The 22021-nt window shown below is 40.5% G+C and overlaps 1 protein-coding gene across 19 annotated transcripts in view; it reads left to right on the top strand.

The window, feature by feature from the left end:
* Window positions 1-14086, top strand: part of MAGI1 (membrane associated guanylate kinase, WW and PDZ domain containing 1) — a 592032-nt gene extending 577946 nt beyond the window's left edge. For 14 of the 19 annotated variants that reach the window (XM_019757194.2, XM_074313244.1, XM_019757188.2 and 11 more), the window contains 5 exons: window positions 2564-2657; window positions 2791-2851; window positions 3705-3848; window positions 6390-6528; window positions 10546-14086. In XM_019757194.2, the coding sequence (XP_019612753.2) occupies window positions 2564-2657; window positions 2791-2851; window positions 3705-3848; window positions 6390-6528; window positions 10546-11300 (1193 nt within the window). In that variant the 3' untranslated portion in view covers window positions 11301-14086. Of the gene's footprint in view, window positions 1-2563; window positions 2658-2790; window positions 2852-3704; window positions 3849-6389; window positions 6529-8580; window positions 8670-10545 lie in introns of all 19 variants that reach the window. The other 5 variants (XM_019757195.2, XM_019757197.2, XM_019757196.2 and 2 more) reach the window with 1 other exon arrangement.
* Window positions 14087-22021: the final 7935 nt, after the last annotated feature.

Here is a 22021-nt window from a genome sequence, read left to right as displayed (position 1 = left end):
CATTATTTTTGGTATCCTGATTATGATTTCCCCATGGCCTGAACAATCTTGTGATTTCCCAGAGAGTCCCCGTAAAATTAATTACAATGAGCAATAACAAGTATTTTTAATGGACCAATACATGTATTTATGAAACTTCTGGTGAATTATAATGGCAGGCTGTGCAGACTCAGTCCTTTGTACTGACACAGTGGGTATACTTTGTGAAATATCTTTATCACCTTGGTTGTACTAGTTAACTGCAATCATACAAATGTACTAATATGCTTTTAATATTATGATAACAGTAATAAACACATGCTACCAATAAAAAATATGCCAATCACTTGGAGGGCAGTTTTTATGTGCCAGGAACTATCCCACGCACTTTTATCTCAGATAATCTTTGCACCACTTCTCTTAGATAGCTCTGTTATCCCACACGTGCAGTGGAGGAAACTGAGGCATAGAATGTTGAAGTAACTTTGCTTATGTCTCAGCCAGTAAATGGCAAACCTTGGGAGGCAAAGCCAGATAGTGTGACTAGAGAATCTGACATCATAACCATTACAATAAACTGCCTCCCCATGAATTTGAGAAGCACCTCCTCCCTGACTCGGAGGGTTGCAGGGTAGGCTGGCATGGTTATGGCTCTGAGTCCACAGGAAAAGCAAACCGCAAAGACATTTCTATTCTACCCATTATTTCTCACCCTTAATTGACCAGAGGTTCCTTTTCCCTCAGAATCTATGAAAACTTTGGGTATCAGAAACATTGTCCTAACACGTGAACCGGATTCACTTCTCAGTTCCCTTGATCTAGTTACATTTTTTTACTAATCTTGTACCTTAACTATAAGAATCATGGGCTTGATGACTGGACTGCAAACTGTTAAAGTCATAGTTCCACTTTCTCATTTTGCAGAGAATTTAAATAACTTATACAAGTTCCACAGTAACAAATACGAAATAGAACTAGTAGCAAGAGCCATCGCTGCAGTAAACGTGTATTGAGTGTGTATTGCATGTCAGATACTGTACTAAACATTTCACATACTTTTATCCCAGAGAAGGGAATTAATGTCATCTCTTTCTATCCGATGAGGAAACTAAGGCAGACAGCTAATGAGCAGGTAAAGGAGGATTTGAACCAGGGTTTGAATCTCAAGCCCATGCTTTTAACAACTGTAATGAAAACAACAAGCTGAGTGATAGCCTTAGGAAATTAAAATGGAAGATAGAGCACAAGCGATTGGGATCTGAGGGATGTCTGGTCACCCAGGACTGCAGTAAAGAGAGGTACGGTCCAGGTAACCCAGTGCAGGTACTTAACTTAGTTTCCCATAGAAACTTTGCTGTACGTGACAGGTAGACACACTTATTCGACAAACATTAGAGTGCCTCCAATGAACCATAGGACTCCTAGAAACTTCTGGACTTCTTGGCACTCTGTGAATTAAATGGGCATTTATAGGCCAATCTTAGAACCTAACCACCATATTTAGCATTTTGTTAAATAGCAAATTTATTCCATGTTCCCAACAGTCAACCTAAAAATATTTAAAGTGCAATTTGCTCATAGTTGCTTGCTATTTCCCTTGATCATAATGGAGCAATAATTTGTAAAAGAACATATAACCATTACTATATAAATGATCACATTTCAATATATGCATGTTGGTGTGCAGTCTGTAGGCCTGCTCATGAATGTTTTCAAGATCTGGATCTCCAGTCTTCTAGAGATGAATGAGGTTGCTTACGAATGTGGGCAGTGGAGAAGAAAGTCAATTTACATAAGAATATAGTCATATTCATTATGTTAGGGTGGCTTCATGATTTATACAACTTGTATTTACAAACTCTGGCTCTAACAAATGCAAGTTTTAAAATTAATTTCTCATGAGTGATATTAGATGAAACTGTCAAGAACTCCACGTTTTCAATTGTGCTTCATGAAAAGCAGTGGGGAAGAAAGTAGATGGTGTGTGTGTGTGTGTGTGTGTGTGTGTGTGTGTGTGTAACAAGATGTTAGCCCACTTCTAATTTTAATATTCACATGAGGAAATCAAGCAGACTCACTAAATATTGCTGATAAACTGCAGGAAATGTTAGCAAATATATTTATTATCAGCCTGTGACATTCTGGGAGAGAATTCTGGTGTGGTACAGTGTTTTGATGGGCCTGCTGTTTCTATGTGGTGGGAGAGGAGTGAGAGACACCTATCTTGGCTACAGTGTTAGAGGACCATTTTCTTGGGCAGACTCTATTTCATCTGTGGGGATGTCTGGCTGGGAGGAGGGTAATGGAGGTATTATACATGGCTCACATCATAGAATAGCTTAGAATCATTCTTTAAACTCTTATTAGGTTGATGCAAAAGTAATTGTGGTCTAAGAGGTTAAAAACAACTGCAAAAACCGCAATAACTTTTGCACCAACCTAATAGAAACTCAAGTCAGAACTGCTTGGAATGGTGCTAGAGAAGCCAGACTTGTCATTCAGATATGGGGCTTCTGCACACCTCCTGGTGTGACGATGCCTTCTCGAGGGGCCTCATTTTATGACGTTCTGTCTCATCCTGCAGAGTCTTCGAATGCCACTTTGCTGACCAACGCAGAGAAGATTGCTACCATCACTACCACACACACCCCTGCTCAGCAAGGGGCCCAGGAGACCAGGTCAGACATGGCTTTGGTTTTTTTCTGTTAGTTAAAGGAAAAAAAGTACCTCCTGGCAGGATGGCACTGGTCCTTGGGTCTTTCTCAGTTTCCCCAGGGGTTGTTCTCATGTTTCTTTCTCTCACTTTGGCAGGAATTCCACCAAACCAAAGCTGGAATCTCAGTTTGAGTTCAAAGCACCCCAGGCAACACAGGTGAGGCCCGTTTCTCTTTTTTCTCTGTTGGCTTTGAATGTTTCCTTCCAGCTTTCTGAAGCTATTTTTATGAGATATCCTTTACAAGTTACCTTCAATTAAAAGAAATAACCTTTTGTGAGGGGATGTACTAAATATGTACTCACATTTGGTTGTCTAGGAAATGACCTTTTACTACCTTTGAAAAACATTCCTAGATATTCTTTTCTAGGGAGAAGAAACAAAATAAAAGCCATAATTGGGGATCAATAGAAGAGCAAAACAGCTGATTTCTATCTACTTGTGGTATTCATAAATATATTTATGTCAAAATGTTTTTCTTAAGGTGTTTCTCAGACTTGTGAATTTCAGGTGGGATCCATAGAACTAAATACCTGTCCTATATGGCGGTAAGGGAGGGTGCATAAATAACAGCAAGTGAAGTAAATTTGGGAAACATTGGGTAGAAGTTAATCGGTTCCTTTTTTGCTGGCCTTCTCAGAGCCTTTTGCTATCCTAATGCTGGATGCTGCTGGCATGTTTCTGCATGAGACAGGGAGGCTGAACATCTAGCAGTGTGCAGCGCAGTATCATGGAATGAATTTTCCTACCACACATGTAAATCGCAGCCTCACTGATTAAGTTTTAATGCGGTCTGCAGTCTATAGGCACACTTATGAATGTTTTCAAATTCTGGATCTCCAAACTTCTAAGGTTAATGGATGTTAATAAACAATTGAGGCTCACCAAGAGGGGGATAGCGATTGTGCCTTTTTGTCAAATCAGCACAATACAAACGTTTGGGAAGAGATGGAGAGAAATAGGTGTGGCGATAAGTTCTCCCAGAATGATTACATTTCATTTCTTGAAATAGGAACAAGATTTTTACACTGTGGAACTGGAAAGAGGAGCCAAGGGATTTGGCTTTAGTCTTCGAGGAGGCCGAGAGTATAACATGGACCTCTATGTCCTGCGCTTAGCAGAGGATGGTCCGGCAGAAAGATGTGGAAAGATGAGGGTAAGTAGTAAGAGGAGTCCAGAGTAGATGTAAACATGTCATCTGCAGTGACTTGGACGTTATGTGGCTGGAACCTTCTTGATCATGAGAATTATATTTTCTATAGTGTTCAATACACTTTCAATGCATGACTCCCACCCTAGGGTAAATTTCTTCCAAATCATAGTTAGCTGTAGCTGCTGAAGTTAGATGAGCCCTTCCAACTCTTTGGAGTTGAATGAAGGATTAAAATTACTTACAAACTTATTAAAGTAGGTATTTTCTGAATCCCATTACCACAGTTGTTATACTTAATCTCCTGTGGCAGACACATCACTTCATAAGAACCCTCAGTGTACCCAGATGCTTAGAAAGCAGGGAAGCCCTGTAGTCGTACCGTGTTTCCCCAAAAATAAGACCTAGCCAGACCATCAGCTCTAATGCTTTTTTTGGAGCAAAAATTAATATAAGACCCGGAATTATATTATAATTACATATATTATATTCCTGGTCTTATATATAATATGTTATATAAGACCTGGTATTATATTATATTATATTCCCAGTGTTATGTTATATTAGACCCGGTATTACTTTATGTTATGTTATGTTATGTTGTTATATACAACCCGGTCTTTATTATATTATATTGTATTATATTATAATTATATCATATCATATCATATTATATACCCGGTATTATATTATACCCAGTATTATGTTATGTTATGATATAAGACCCGGTCTTATAGTAAAATAAGACCAGTTATCTTATATTAAGTTTTGCTCCAAAAGACGCGTTACAGCTGACGGTTCAGCTAGGTCTTATTTTCGGGGAAACATGGTATAAGTTTTCGGTGGGGAGCTCCATTTCTTCTCTAGCTAGTCACCAACCATCTTACCCCAGCCTCAGGAGCATGTTGACTCTGCCTCTGCAAAGGGTCAGTTACTCCATGGCAAGAATATTCAAGGTTGCTCTGAGGTAGTCAAAGCTGCAAATTTTAAATACACACATGCCAAGAGTCTACTCTGTTCTGTTTAGATATCTAATATCTGTTATTGTGTATGAATGTGTTATTCTCCTAGGCAGATAATTTTTTTAGAAAAGGAAAATCATCTGTTCATTATAGATAGGTCACATGGATTGAGACATGCGCATAGGGAGCAATTTGCAAGGGTCAGGTCAGGAAAGGCAAAAAGTGACCAAGGGTAGGGAACTTAATACTTAAGACACAATCTTGATTTTTAAATTTCTTCAGATTGAATTTTTTAATGAGTTTTTGTTTTTTCAATTGGGAAAGTAGACATGTAGGTGGTTTTAAAACATCAAACTGGTAAAAATGGTATATAGTAAAAATATAGTTTCTAGTGTCAAACAGTCTGCCAGTTTCTTATATATCCTTCCTTTATGCATAAACATGCACAATTCGTACATATACTAGACAAAATATAGTGGAATGTATTCCTTTTATTTAAATTTCAAAGACATGCTTTTCTATATCTTTACTCACCTAAGAGTTTCTGACTGAATGAAATACCATTATCATGATATTTTGTACAATGCTGTAGTGATCGCAAGACACATCTGACATCCTTAGCTTGGTAGGCATAGGGTATTATCACCTCCTTCTACAGATGAGGAAGTGAACTCCAAGAAGTTAAAAAGACTTGAGCAAGATCACTTAGCTAATAAGTGATAGAATTCAGATTCACGGCTTCAAAGTCCAAAGCTAGTGCTTCTTTTCTCCCTTTTAGAATATAAGTTTCATGAAAGTATGGGTCTGACCTGTCTCGTTCACTCCTTTATCTCCAGTGCCTACAACAGCAGCTGACACATAGTGAATGCAGCAGTCCATGTATCAGTCAGGATTGTGGTCTCATCTGAAGGTTCAGCTAGGGAAGGATTTGCCTCTAAGCTTAGTCACAGGGTGGCTGGCAGGATGCAGTGCTCTTGGGCTGCTGGCCTGAGCCCTCCTTTGTTTCCTTACCATGGACTCCATATGGCAGCTCATAGCATGCATCAGAGTGAACAAGTGAGAGACAAAAGAGGGCAAGTAAAACAGAAACCAAAATAATATTGTAACCTTTTCTTTGAATTGACCTCTCATCACATGTGCCATATTCTGTGTGTTAGAAGCAAGTCACTAATTTCAACCCACATTCAAAGGGAAGGAGATTACACAGGATGTGAATACAAGGAGGTGGGGATCATCGGGGGCCCCCCTAGAAACTGCTTACCATATCCTCCTTCCTTCAACAATGAATAATCCCCATACTGCTTTATTTTTTTTTTTTCCTTGGCACTTACACTATCTGACATACATGTATTTTTCTGATGTTCTTGTTAATTATCTTTCTCCCATTAGAATGTCATCTACATGACAGCAGGAATTTTGGGGTTTTTTAAACTGCTGAATCCTAAGCAACAGAAGATTTCCTGGCATATACTCAATAAATATTTAATAAATCAATCGATAAAAGAATATTAAATCATAAAGCACCTCAGTAGCTGGTGAAACCCTTTTGTAATTATCTCACTTTGTTCCCTCTTGCTTTGGGCAGATTGGTGATGAAATTTTAGAGATCAATGGTGAAACTACCAAAAACATGAAGCATTCTCGGGCTATAGAACTGATTAAGAATGGTGGCCGCAGAGTGCGTCTTTTTCTGAAGCGGGGAGACGGCTCGGTACCAGAATATGGTGGGTCAAACTATGAAAACATTCCTTCCTTCCCTGGCATGACTCCATGAATTTGTCTCCAGAACTGCAGCAGGACAGTCTTTTTGTTCCCCCCATTCACCAGTGTCTTACCAGCTTTTCGCACCGTGTGATTATTTGCCTCGCTTGTTCTGAAATCTCTGCACATTTCATCCTTTTGCTTGCTTACGTGGACTGGGGCCTGGCCTAGGACAAGATCTGTATAGCCCCCTTTCTGATAATCAGAGAGAACATTTTGTCTAGTCCGACCAAGAGCGAAGGAATGATTGTTTGAACTGTGCCAAACTGTTTCTCAGATCCAATTGTTAGCACAAAATGACTCTACTCCTTTTCAGAAGCAGGAAAGCAGGTTTCCTGAGTGAGATGTTGAGGCACAAATCTTCCTTTTTTTTTCCTTGTTTGGTTACTTGCTGTCTTATTTGAGAGACGTGAAGTTTTCAGATGATTTGGGGGCCTCGCTCACCTCCTTTATACTCTGTGTACAACACTTCTGCATCTACCCCACCGGTCCCTACCCCAAATCAGACCACCTGAGCCCAGTGCTATAAAACAAACAGAACTGTTGATATGTTAGCCATATGTTTTTACATGATAAAGGATGAAATAGATTCCCAGTGCTCATGAGGGAAACACATTACTATACCTTTCCTATGGGGAAAGCCAGGTTATACATAGAGTTCCTTTGTCATATCTTTAGACATGGTTTGAGTAAACAACAATGATCTTTACATAGCTTAGTGTCCTGATGGCAAAATCTTGTATATTATAATAATTATGTCCTATTTATTTATTTGAGATTCTTGTTTAAAATTAAAAAAGAAAAAAGCTATGCCCTAGATGTAGGGCTTTTCTTCCCAACCAAAGGTCTACAAAAGTTTCTATAGAAACTGTGATTGAATGGTCCCTATATACGTCAGTCCCCTTTATTAGGGATTTTATCTGTCACCCTCTTTTCTGAAAGTCATTCTGCACACTTCCCAGTTGCATTTTGGACTTGATAAGATCTTTAATTCAGATGCAAGGACAAGCTCTTTAATCCTCAAGGACAAGGATAACTCCTTCCAAGGACAGCCTTTCCAGGTGTTAGACATTAATACAGGTGCAAAATATGAGGGGCCCAGGGTGGGGGTTGGGTGGGTGTCAGATGAGGCCCCCTTAGGCATGGCCAACCACAGGGGAGGTATTCTGACAACAGTAAGATGTTACAGCTGTGCACTGTACTGAACCGCTGATAGGTGTATGGCTGCCACTGAAATGTGTAACATTGTCTCCCTTTTCTGTCTTCCCTATGCTTCTGTTGGATGTGATATTTCATTTGAGAGTCACTGTCAGTAACCTGTGTACCTTCTCAAAACCTATGTCTGTTGCACTGAGGATGAAAATCCAACACTAACAAATGTTCTTTGGGCTGAAAATAAAGATCATTTAAATACTCGGTTTTCCAAGAAGGGTTGAACATGCCAGGGTTGTGCTGCTGTAATGTCTCCATGTGTCATTTGGACTAAATCTAATTCTATTGATTAGAGTCACAAATGGGTTATAATATGTTAAGTTCCAATATTTTTCTGACTTGATTGGAACCTGCTTCTCTGTGAGGCTATTTTTGTAATGAGTTTTTTGTACTTAATTTAACTGCCGCGGTCTTCTGGGGTGGGGGTGGGAGGGAACTTTGTTCTTTTGTTGTTTATTGTTAATGCTCTCCTATGCCAGCCTGTCATTGTTCCAGTTGTTTGAAAAAAAAAAAAAAGAAAAAGAAAAAGAAAGAAAAAAGGATGCATCTATTGTCTGGGTCCTTGAGTCACCTTATATGGCTGTCTAAAAACTTCACTGTTCTGATTGCGGTCTCTGCAGCCTTATTTGAGTGTTGCCTTAGACTGTCTGACTGGACAAATAAACTCTCTTTGCCCTATGTTAACAAATGCAGATTTTTTTTCTTTCCTCTTTGTTATAGGGAATCTAAATGTTCAACTTTTTCTCTTTCTCTCTTTCTCTTTCTCTCTGACTGTTCTTGGTGCTGGGCCCTCCCTCCTACAGCGATGATACCTCCTAATATCGCTGCATGTATGAGAAATGAAAAGCTCGGGGAGGCTTGCTTCTACCTTATGGGCCATAATCAAACTACGGTTTGTAGCTCAATCAATACTAGGTGTTTCTGTGCTGTGGCCTAATTTCCTCATTGCTTCTGCTTAGCTCTATTTTGATATGTTTGGCAATTCATTCTGAGCACCCTGCGTTCTTTGAATTGTAAGTACATCACTGACCCTGTTGAAGTCTTGCTCTCCCTTATCTTAAAATAACCTAAGGTTAGATTTATGATAGTGATCTAAGCAACCTTCCCTCACCCAAATCTTAAAATGACTTTGTGTTCATTCTGGTAGCGTACCCAGCATTTAGAAAGAACAAACCTCTTATCACAGAGCTCTCACCTAGGTAGATAGGACTTTGCTAGATGGGAAGATGCAATTTCCGGCTTGATCATTATCCCACGGGCCAGATCCTGTCCACAGCCTGTTTTTTGTAAGTAAAGTTTTAGTAAGTAGCACATAGGCACGTCCATTTCTTTTATATGTTGTCTAAGGCTGCTTTTACAGTGCCAGGGTTGAGTAGTTGTAACACACTGTGTGGCCCACAAAGCCAAAAATAATGCATTCCTTGGGCCTTTACTAAAAACCTTGCCAAGCCCTCCCTGCTCAAAGCTATATTCCTGCTTTTGTTCACACCCACCCAAGGTTCTGGGAGATCATTCATGAAATGGATTGCTCAATGTTTACCTTTTTGCCTCATGAAAGATCCTTTCAGAGAATCCACTTCATCTCTGGCTCCCTGGTTTGCCCTCCACACTGCAGCACACCACTGCTGGTGCCTTGCCTAAAATGGTATAATGCATATGACTTGTTGGGTTTAGTAGTAGCAAAACATCCCTGCTTTGAAAAGAGCGCTCATGAATTCAGGATGCTACCTAAAACATTTCCAGTGTTATTTCAGATAGTGTAGTGTATAATAAATAGCAGCCCGTGTATGTTGCCCTGCTTTTCAATCTGTAAAGAGCTCGATGTGGTAGGAAGCACTCCGGTGACTCCACGGCTCACAGATATAATTATAGCTGCTTCCTATAGCAGAATGAGAAATGCCTCTAACCTTAGAGGCTTTATCTGAACGCCATCTCATGTCAACTGATGACCTCCTTTCCATTCTCTATTATCTGTCAAAAGACTCCACATTTTAAAAACAGTTCCTTAAATTTACATAAAAGTAGAGAAAATAGTTGAGTAAGATGCACAAAAACAGAGAGAATGTTTAATGGACACTCAAATTCCTGTCACATTTGCCAGTCGTCAACATCGGGCGGTGTTGCCTCGGTAATCCCCTTTGCCCACCAGCCTGGATCACTTTTTTTCAATAGAAGTATACTTTGCATACAGTAACACGCATAAAGCCTGCGTGTACAGTGCAGTGAATAGTTTGCTTCTATGTGCACCTAATGAATCACTACCCAGACCAAAACACAGACTATTTCCATTCCCCCAGAAAGTTCCCTCATGCCCCTCCAGGTCAATCGCCCAAATTATTTTCAAGCAAATTAAAACAAATATTCTTTAAAAGAAAATATTTTCTTTCATGGGGGCAGGGGAGGGGTGGGCAAGGGAGAAGGGTTGGTGGGTGGAAAAGAGGACAAGGGAGTTAAAGTGGGGAAGTTTTGATACTTCTAGACAGACTACTTAGGTTGTGCCTTTCTAGAGTAAAATTATGACTGTTACAAGTTCTACACTGATCAGTGTCTTGAGTATAGAGAACAGTAGACTAGACCCTGAAAGCCACAAGCACTAGTTGTTAACCCGAACTAGTTGCAGTCGTACTTATCCAAGACTCCGTTGGCTTTGATTCTGAGGGCTTTAACAGTTGTGTGCTTGTTGTGACTAATGAGATCTCAAGAGTGGGAGTGGGGCCAGGACCAAGGCCCTCGTTACCAACCCGCTGCTGTCGTTCCTTCTCTTGCAGACCCCAGCAGCGACCGGAACGGCCCCTGCGCCGGCGCACAAGGTGTTCCGGAAGTGAGGGCGGGGCCCGCCGACCGCCGGCAGCTCCCGTCGCTGGAGTCCAGTTACCCACCCGACCTTCACAAATCATCACCACACGGGGAAAAGCGGGCACACGCGAAAGATTCCAAAGGCAGCAGAGAGTATAGCAGACAACCCAATGAGCATCACACCTGGAACGGAACTTCTAGAAAACCCGACAGCGGGGCTTGCCGGCCCAAGGACCGGGCGCCGGAGGGACGCCGAGAAGCGCCAGCCGAGAGGATGGTGACCAACGGCCCCAAGAGGAGATCTCCCGAGAAGCGGAGGGAAGGCACGCGCAGCGCGGACAACACTTTGGAGAGGAGGGAGAAGCATGAGAAGAAGCGAGAAGTGTCTCCTGAGAGGAGGCGAGAGCGGTCACCGACCCGCCGGCGCGACAGCTCCCCCAGCCGTCGCAGGAGGTCTCTGGAACGACTCTTGGATCAGAGAAGATCTCCGGAGCGGAGGAGAGGGAGCTCCCCGGAAAGGAGAGCAAAATCGACCGACCGGAGGCGAGCCAGGTCCCCCGAGCGGAGGAGAGAGCGGTCACTGGAGAAAAGGAACAGAGAGGACAAAGTCGGCCACCGAGAAAGGGAAGACACAAGTGTGAAGCAGGATGGCAGCAGAAGTTCCAGACATCCCCCGGAGCAGAGGAGGCGACCTTACAAAGAGTGTAGCACGGACCTCAGTATCTGAGCTCTGAGTCACATTCCAACCTTTACCGTGTCAAAGGTTCTAAGAGGAAGGTCACAAACCTGAAATAATTTAGTTTCTTACTTAGATGAAGCATCTGACACCTGATGATCCTATAAATAGCAACAAACATTTTATGCATTTGAAATCTTATAAGAGAAAAATATATATGAAAAGTGTTGTGCCTGATGTATAATATTAAAAAAAAGTATTTTTAAATGCATACTTTTTTGGAAATTATTTGCCAAATGCTGCCCCAAAGGGTTATAAATTTTGTTTCTACGTAAACTAGAATTGTCAAGAATTGTTCCCCTTTTTTGGGCAATCTTTTTCTCTCCTGGTTAAATAGGGCTGTTGATCATTTTCTCTTAAGTAAGGGAAATTATTGATTAAGTTTAATTTGATACAAACTGTTATGTAATGATGTAGTGCTATACTGTAGTTAGGAGTTTTTCTTTAAAAAAAAAAGGTGAAAGTTATATTTGTAAAAGCTGAGGACTCTTTGGGATGGGTTAGGATTGCTGCTGATCCTAAAATCAAGCAAACTATATGAAGAGACTACTATTGCAAATGAAGGATATTTATAGCTAACCTACACAGCACAAAGAAATGTTACATTCTCAAGTCATAGTTGGTTCAGAAAACAGTTTGTATTCTCCCTGGCCATAGAAAGGCATCGAGAGGAGAAGGTTGGCCGCCATTACCCAAATGCAGCCCAAGCACAGATGGTCGGTTCATTAGCATTACCAACATCTAATAAGATCTCATTAAGGCAGTTCCATCACAGCTTTGCTCAACTACTAGAAGGAGTGGACAACCAACACCTTCTGTGTTGTCTGATTTGAGGCTGAGTAGTAGATGGGGAGTGGGAGACGATGTGCCCAGTGTGAAGGAGCCATAAAAATCCTCAATATAGAAAATATGTTCCTCTCTTTCAGCATAAGCCCAGGATTGCCCTTTGCAAAATTGGTGGGGAGGGCATGGGGTTGGTGGAAAGTTGATATTTAAAGAAGTAAGGGTTGGAGGTGCTTATTCTGAGAAATGCTGATTTCCCTTTGAAACCCTACTAGTCTTCAGGATGATTGAAGGGGAAAGAAGGATTCAATCCCGGTGATTCTAGATCTAGTTGGCAAACTTCCACCCTGGTGACCCTGTCCCTTGAATTTTTGGACAGCAGAACAAAACAGTTTTTCTTTAAACAAAAGCATTCTTTTGCTATTCCACAGCAGGTGTGGTTGGATCGTCTGTAGCCCCAAGATGTGGTTGAAATGGATTACTGCCTAGCTGAGCCAAAATGTTTGCTTATATCTGTTGGACCACGACAGCAAACCGCTGCTTACAATGCATTGTATATTTCCGTAGTAATGTTGTGCATTTTCCATACAGACACGAAACTTTGAAAGTCAATCACTGTTGTTCTCATGGTACTGTTAAAAAAAAAAAAAAGAAAACCAGCCAATCATTGTGTGTACAGAGTTAAAAATTGTAATTAATAGAGCCTGTTTAAAAGAAAACAAACAAAAAGCTGTTGCCTTTTTTTCTTGTATAAAAGAGAATTTATGACAAAAAAAATTTAGCAGTGAGGAATGTGATATGTGTTTATATTTCTGAATATGGAACAAATTGATTCATTGGGATATATTTTAATGTAAACTAAATCAGGTATGTAAAGCTGTTTTAAAATGGGAGGCTATATAAGTAATTCTCTAAAGCTTTAGTTGGTTTGAATATCATCATTTCCTCCATGGTGAGCCTGCTTGTGATTTTTTAAGCACTTGTTTGCATTCTGTTCTTCACTCATTTCTTGCAGTGTGCTGTGGACATAATGCTGTTTCTGTATCGATGAAAAGCAGTATGTGGGCCAATCTTTTTATAAAACACTATGCATATATAAATATTACATTGTTCATAGCTTTATTTGACTTATGGGTTTATACACAACATTAGAATGAGTAGCTATAGTTGTGTGGACATTCAAAACACAAATTCCTCTCATGGAATAGACACAATGAACATTCAATAGCTAAAGAGAAGGGGGAAAGTCTGACTGCTATTTTTATTATTGAAGTTTTTCATACAAAGCATACATTAAGCTGTAGTAGTAATGGTGAGGGAGAATACAACTGAATAATGATGTTCTTTTTCATCCATTTCCTAAGAGCTAACTTCGGGATTTTATTCCTAAGGTTCCCCTGCTAGGAATTTTCTCTTTCTAGCAAAATCTGTGATGTTAAATGATGCTCTCGACTGTGGTCCACAGTTTTAAATAAATGAAATCGAGGTGGATTTTTGAAGTACATCCTGAAGTTAATATCTTGATGTCTTTTTGTTGTCAGAGATGACATTTGACATTTTAAAATCTGTGTGCTACCCACCTGGGCTTGTCTCAGTCTGTGAAGACTTTCGGTGTGGCAGTTTCATCGGAATTCCACACATCAGATTTGCTTTGGAACTATTGTACTGTACAGGGACTATGCATTAAGCAGAAAGATATAGTTTTCTCTGAACTACTGTAACCTTAAATTGGAGACTGATTATTGTGAGCCTACTTTCCCTAGTCCCCCTGCTTCATGTAATTGTCTTGATGAGAGAAGGCGGATGAGTATTTTGTGTGATTAAATCAAACCATTTAGGAATGTCCCTCCCACCCATTACACAGTGGATGCCTGGAAGAATGTTGACAGGAGAACTCAACACCCTACCTGTATTTTTTAAGTTTCTTTTGTGAAAGATTTTTTAATGCATTTTTACTGTAAAAATACATGGAAATGTATGCATTCCATAACCACTATTGCTTCTGGATTGGTATCTTTCTTGTCTCCTTGTCTCAAATGTATCAAGGTCAAGTAATCAACTAAGAGTGTCTGGCTCCAGCTCGATGAATATACCGTTCTGTTGAAAGAGAAGGACTCGTGCCTTGGCATAGTGTAGTGCCCTGCTACTGTCTGCCTCATCATCACTGCAGAGCCTGTTAGAAATGCAATCTGAGGCCCTACCCTAGACCTACTGAGTCAAAATGTGCATTTAACAAGATCCCCAGCTGATTCATGTGCTCATGAAAGTTTGAGCAGCATGGTAGCGCATGGAACCCTGGTGATGAACCAAAACCTGCCAAACAAAGAGCTTCATCACTTCCTGACTTTGATCTTGGACAAGGTCCTTAACCTCTCTTTAAGGCCATCTTTAAAAGGCCACACCTCATAGACTTGGTAAGAATACATGCAAAGCACTTAGCACACCTCTGAAAATCGGGAAAATCCTAAGTAAAAGATGCTAATTTTTTTTTTTTTTTTTTGGCAGGGGGCAGGATTTTCTGAATGGTCATCGGTATTCTACTATTTTTATTGTTCTGGTTTATTTTCCAATCAAAATGAAGAAATAATTCATTTCCTAAAATGGGGAAGAAGGCCTTCTGTTTTAATTATAAATGAACAATGTGGTTAGGGTTTCCAGGTGGGAATTCCCACCTGTTCTCGGGAATTTTTTTCGCTTTCCCATTCCCAAATCCCGAGATATAAACTGTTTTCTGTTCTCCATGATGAATCGTTTCCACAAAGTGACGGCTGATACTACCAACCACCTGGGTTCAAGGAGCCGATTTTCCTGATTTCCCGACCAACTTTTCTCAGGATTCAGGCACAGAAAAGCGAAAAAAATTCCCGAGAATGAGCGGGAATTCCCACCGGGAAACCCTAGCGATAAATAAGAAAAATGTCTAAGATACATTGTGAGTAATACGTTGATTTCCCATTGTGGGTATTACTGGGTTCAAGGAGCCGATTTTCCCCATTTTCCGACCAACTTTTCTCAGGATTGGGGAACAGAAAAGCGAAAAAAAATTACTGAGAGTGGGCGGGAATTCCCGCCTAGAAACCCTAAATATGGCTCATGCCAGTTCACAAGTATAATTACGCTTACCAGTGTTTTGAAATATGAAACCAAAAGGCTGTGCTGTGAAAGTTAAGACAAAAATAGTCTCCAAGTGTGACTCTTGGAGATAGAGATGTATGTGGAGTTAAACATACTCCAGCTAGTCATACAAGGGTAACCCATTAGTGAGTGATTTAATATCTGTCCCAGTTGATCATGTACTTTATAATGACCTTCTAATTTCCCTTACACAGTTATTGGGTTGTTCAGTATGACTTAGTAGTTAGGGTTTTCCTACAGAACCTATGTTCCTGGGCATTCAAAAAGGTACTGAGTTTAATAGTAGGTGTTCTCCTGTATTTTGCTTTATTTTGTCACCAACATGGTAATTACAGATACTGCTCATTTCCCTGGTATGTTTTTTTTTGTTTTGTTTTGTTTTGTTTTGTTTTTTTTTGGGGGCAAAGACGGTATCTGGAAATGGTCCCTGGCTTAACTGACAACTGAAGCTATTTGTAAAGCCCTTATGTCACACAAGTTATGTGCCATAAATAGCCACACTCAAAAGCATGCACTCAATTCCAGCTTTCGGGGATTTTTCCTGATGTGGACAGTCTGACACCACATTTGATGATCTGCATTAATCATTAAAGGATGAACCCTTTCAAGTTCTTCCAGGTGATTTTTCTTATAATCAGGCAGCCTCGTCAGCATTGGGGGCAGCGTGTTCAGGACAATAAGATTCTAGTGCTTTTGGAATACACATCCTTACAAGTTTTGAAGAAGGAAAATGGCAAAGCTGGGCCCTCACCAACACAATTATTGGGGAGGTTTTTGTAGGAGGGCTTTCTGTAAACATTTTTCCCAGTTCCACCCAGTGGTGTCTTCATGCATTGTGCTCGTTGGCAGGAACAGGGGCACTGTGGTGTCACTTCTCTGATGTAAGCGCTAGGTGATCACGGATCCAAAGCATGGATCGTTCTGACAGTAAATGGATTTAAGCAAGGTGGTATTAACAGTAAATACTCAAGTACTGCATGTGACTGCTACCCTCTATCACCTTTCCACTTAACTGAAAAGTTGTCATTGTCCTGGTCATAGCCCTCGAGGACAACTTGGTCTGCACAGCCTGGGACTAAACACCACACCAATAAGCACAGTCTGTTTAAGTGTGTTCATCCCTCAGGGAACAGGCTCCAACCTCAGAGGATCGTAGAGTTGAAGGGAAAATAGCCCAGAAAGGCTGCCAATCCTGACATGCATAATAGGCAAGGTCTTTGTTAATACGTGCTATGTCTTTGTTAATACGTGCAGAACACCTTGTATTGGACTCTTTGTGTTACACAGAATCAATCATTTACTGCTCTCCCTGGTTTTCTCTAGGTTTACAAATCACCTCACTACCTTTTTCTTTTATTTCAGATCCTGCTTTCAAACCTTGCAATCTTGTGTTTTCACATTTTTTTAGATTTAACCACATTTTTCTCAAGCTATAGTAAGCCCAATTAAGTGTTATCTATTCTTTGTCAGCTATTCCCCATGTTTGAGTGAAAGAGGAACCGCTCCTATGATATCCTACTTTGAAAAACAGTGTTTTTTAATTTACAAAACTAAATTATACTTAAAGAAAAATATTCAAGCATGCCAGGAAGAGTATAAAATAAAAGGAGACTCTATTCCTTTCAATCCCAAGCCACAGAAGTAACTATTGTTAGCAGTTTGGTTCATGACATTTATGATCTTTTTCTGCTTATATATAAATGTATGCAAAGTAGCCCCTCTTTAGTCACAATTTCACTTTCAGCAGTTTCAGTTACTCATGGTCAACTGCAGTCAGAATACATTAAATGGAAAATCCAGAAATAAGCAATTCATAAGTTTTAAATGACATGCCATTCTGAGTAGCGTGATGAAATCTCTTGTGAACCATCTCGTGTGAACCATCCCTTTGTCCAGTGTCTCTATGCTGTAGATGCTTCCTGCCCGTTAGTCACTTAGTAGCCATCTGTCTTGGTGATGAGGTTGACTCTCAGAGTACCTTGTGTTCAACTAACCTTTACTTTATCACAGGAGTCATATTGCTGACAATTTGAATGTGCCAAAGAAAAACTATAAAGTGCTCCCTTTCAGTGAAAAGGTGAAAGTTCACAACTTAAGGAAAGAAAAAAATCATATGCTGAGGTTGCTAAGATCTGTGGTAAGTATGAGTCTTTTATATGTGAAATTGTGAAGAAGGAAAAAAATTCATGCAAGTTTTGCTGTCACACCTCAAATCACAAAAGTTAGGACCACAGTGTATGATGTAAGTGCTTAGTTGAGATGGAAAAGACATAAAATTTGTGGGTGGAAGACATGAATGGAGAGAGACAACATTCACATAACTTATTACAGTGTATCATTATAATTTTTCTGTTTTACTATTATTATCATTAATCTCTTACTATGCCTAATTTATAATTAAACTTTATCATAGGTATGACAATTATGTTCGTGAACTTGTTGCAACAATGTTGCTAACCTTTTTTGATATCAGAGGGATTATTCATTATGAATTTGTACCCACTGTTAACCAAGTTTACTATTCGGAAGTGCTGAAAAGGTTGTGTGAAAAAGTTAGACGACCTGAACTTTTCATCAACAATTCATGGCTCTTGCATCACAACAATTCACCAGCTCACATGGCACTGTCTGTGAGGGAGTTTTTAGCCCGTAAACAAATAACTGTATTGGAATACCCTCCCTACTCACCTGATCTGGCCCCCAATGACTTATTTCTTTACCCAAACATAAAGGAAATATTGAAAGGAAAACATTTTGATGACATTCAGGACATCAAGTGTAATATGACAACAGCTCCGATGGCCATTCCAGAAAAAGTGCCAAAATTCTCTGAGGGGTGGACTAGGCGCTGGCATCGGTGCATAGCTTCCCAAGGGGAGTAGTTCAAAGGTGACCATACTGATATTCAGCAATGAGGTATGTAGCACTTTTTCTAGGGTGAGATCACGAACTTAATTATCTGACCTCATATATCGGAAAAAACAGGGTTCGGTACTATCTGTGCTTTTAGGCATCCCCTGGGGGTCTTGGCACATATCGGCCACATTGTATATAGTTTGGGGTTTTGTTTTTACACAAAAAGAATGCACCACTAAGTACATACTATTTTATGCACTGCACCTTTATTTTATATATTGTGGATAATTTTCCATGCTACAATATGTATATGTGTGAATATATATGTATATGTGTGAATATATATATATATATATATATATATATATATATATATATATATGTATATATATGTAGTCTCATATACCAAATTTATTCTCATTCTCTAGCTGTGCTTCTTTCTCCCCTCTCTCCTGGATCACCACAGAGGCTTCCTTACTGTTTTCCCTTCCTTTACCATTGCCCATCCACCTGCAGACTGTTCACGCAGCAGCCAGAGCGATTCTTTTAAAATGTCAAGTGGAAGTTCAGAGTCCTTACAACAGGCTATAAAGCCCATGTGATCCAGCCTCTCATTTCCTTTTTGACCCTCCCTCACCAGTTCTGCTCCAGCCATACTCCTGGCATGCTCACAGCCTTACTTAGGGTCTTTGCTTTAGCCAGTCAACTGCCTGGAAAGCTCTTTCCCCAAATATTCATGGCTGACTCCCTCACTTCTTTCAGATCTTTCTCAAATCTCATTCTTACAATGTGGCCCACTCGGACCACCCTATTTAAAATTGCAACTTGATTTTCCTCCTTTGTTCTACTCTTTCCCCTCCATAGCACCTACCACCTTCTTACATGCTGATAATTTATGTACTTATTATCTTTATTTTTTATCACCTGTCTCTCCCATCTAGAATCTGGGCTGGCTTTATAGGCATGCAAGCTGTGCAGTCACACAAGGCCTGCACTCAGAAGGGCCCCGGACTTGGTTTAACGCTCTACTGTCACCATTGTGAAGTTTTAGTAATTGTTGAACAAGTAAATTTTGAATAAAAATCACCTTTTCAATTTGCACTTAGTCACACAAATTGTGCAGCTGATCTTGTCTAAAGCATAAGCTTCACAGGGACAAGGGTCTTTAAAGTCCTGGTCTCTGATGAATCCCAAGTTCCTGGAACAAGGTCATACTTATAGTAGGTGCACATAGTAGGCACTCAGTTAATACACATAGTCTGCTCTCTTAATAGTTTCATATTCTGAAATTGATCACCATTTATTTAACTAGTCCCTTATGGGTAATAAAAACATGTGGCAGTGAATAACCTTATACATAAAACTTGGTACCCTTGAGTGGTTTGGTTTAAATATTTTTGAAGGGATATGTTGTGACTCCTAGTTCTTTTTTATTTCTGATGACACTGATATTATTGAGATTTTGCATGCTTTCATTGGAAACAGCTGTTTTTAGCAAAGTGCTTGCAGGCTACAGACTATATCTCATCAGATAAGAGTTACTAAGTGGAGCAAAGCCACTGAACCAACAGTTCATAGCCTTGGCTACACATTGGAATCCCCCGGGAGCTTTAAAAATGCTGATGCCTGGGCCCACCCCCCAGAGATCCTGATGTAATTAGTTTGGGATGTGGCCTGGGTTTTTTTTTAAGGTCACATGTGATTGTAATAGGCAGCCATTACATTTTTCATCATAGACTGTGTGGGATTGAATGGGTCTGCTTAGCTTCTTTCTTTCTTCTTTATATTGTCGACTGTTGCCTTTTTTAGTTTGCAATATAGTAGCAGCTCAAAGGAAAGATGGTTAGAGATTATTTTCCCAAAGTAAACTAGACAGTCTCCTGGTTACAGGAAGTTATTACCCAGATATAAACAATGGGCACAAGTGTGTCAATTGTGAATTCTGTGTCATATTCCTGTCACTGCTAACCTATTCATTAATAAGAATTATTGAGAGACTTCTGCATTTTCAACAAGAAGAGATCAAAGCATTATCAGTTATCCAAGATTTAGCCAGAGTCCTTTCACTTAAACTCATTGAGAAATATTTTAGTGCTCTTATTAAATGGGACATGTTAAAATCAAATGAGAAAGAGAATATTGAATAATTAGCAATTAGCAGTCATGAGGATGAAAGATTCTTTTCTGATAAATTCTTCTGAAGTATATGTGATACTACTCCGCCTTCTCCAACCACTTTTAGCAGACAGTTTGGGGGCTGAAAAGTAATTGTGTCATGCTGAATAGAGAAATGTGACATTCCTATTACCAAAACAACATACATGCCTTAAAATTTAAGGGGAACAAAATTTGGGGGGAAACATTGCTGGGAATAAATGCAACTCACCTAGAAACTCCTGTGTTAACATAAGAGACTCTAACATGGATCCAGGCCAGTGGTGCAGAATACACCATTGATATGACTAGCCCTAACTCTGGACCAAAGGCAAACTCAAGAATAAGTTTGAAATAGTCCTGAAATACAGACTTACTAGTATCCATCTCTCATTGGCTGCTGACTGTGGCAAGACCAGTGAAAATTTCATGTCTCTCCAACCATCAATTTGACAACCTTCCTTATAACCATCCATTCTAGAAGGAACTTTTTTGAGACACATTCTTCACTTATCTTTTGAAATTATACCTTAGTTGGCTTTAATTCCTTCTATTATCTCCTGAAAATATAGCTTCGTTCAAAGAAGTTTGTTAGCAAATATATACTGCGAATGAGAGGGATCCCCGAGGATGAGGGGGTAGATAAATGCTGTGCTTGCCTCCTCCCGTGACCACACTAAAATTACAACTAAGTTATAGAACAGTCGAACTGGAGAACCATCTGTTGTCTGGCTGAACAGAAGTTTTATAATCAAGGATATAAAGAAGAAGCCATGTCGAGACAGGGAGGAGGGATACAGACACGAAAATTTCCAGCCCCGCACCTGTGCATGGCAGTTGAGAATTGGAAGGGATATCTTGGCAGCAGAAGTCCCCCCACCCCCAAGAAGCAAGGGGTTCCCAGCACCACACCAGCCTCCCTTGCCCAGAGTACAGGTTCCAGGAATAGGAGACCCCACAACATCTGGATGTGAAAAACAGTGGTGATCCTCTTAAAGGGCCTGCTTACAGACCCACTCAAGTGAAGGAACTCACCCTGAGCTCTGGCAGAGGGACGGTGACTCGGGAGGTGTCAGAGACATACAGGGAGAGACTGACTGTGTGGTTTCAGGGCAAGGACAAGAGGAACAGTCTCCATGTAAAATTCTCCTCCCATTTAGCCAGTAGGTGGATACCATCTTCCTTTGTTAAGCCCTCCCTGACATGGCCAAATCTGAATCTGCATTGGCCTGGTAAACTCCACTCGCTCCACCCTGGTGACTCCCGGGGACCAAGCCCCACCCAACTCACACTACTCCAGAGGCACTTTCTTGGCCAACAGCCAGCCCAGTCTTTCTTGGACAACTCTCAGGGGCTGGCAGGCCCCAGGTGGGTGGTGGCTGGCCTCAGAGACTTTTTCTGAGTAGCTCCAGGCTCAGCACTGGCACCAAACCAGAATTTACCTTAACCTGGTGAACACCACTTGTTCCGGCCTGGTGACCCCCTAGATACTGCTCTATCAGGGTTCAGATACTGCTGAATCTTATAAGAGCTGGCAGGCAGCAGCAGACCTTGGGGTGTCCTGGGCTTTTGTGGATCTACCTGAGGCCTGGTACTGATGGTAGCCATCCTCAGTTTATAGTGTGGCATCTCTCACACACCTTGAGGTCCAGCATAGTAAGCAACCAACTGAGGATCACTTTGTAGCTCCTACTAGGTAATCCCAGTTTGTCACAGGCACTGGCTGAACTGACCCTGCACTGGAGCCCTTCCCAAGAGGCCCTAGAACCAACATACCCAGAAGT

The sequence above is a fragment of the Rhinolophus sinicus genome, linkage group LG10 (assembly GCF_036562045.2).
Source record: "Rhinolophus sinicus isolate RSC01 linkage group LG10, ASM3656204v1, whole genome shotgun sequence".
NCBI classification, from domain to species: Eukaryota; Metazoa; Chordata; class Mammalia; order Chiroptera; family Rhinolophidae; genus Rhinolophus; species Rhinolophus sinicus.
The sequence above is the reverse complement of the archived record's forward strand: the minus strand, read 5'-3'. Positions and strand labels throughout refer to the sequence as shown.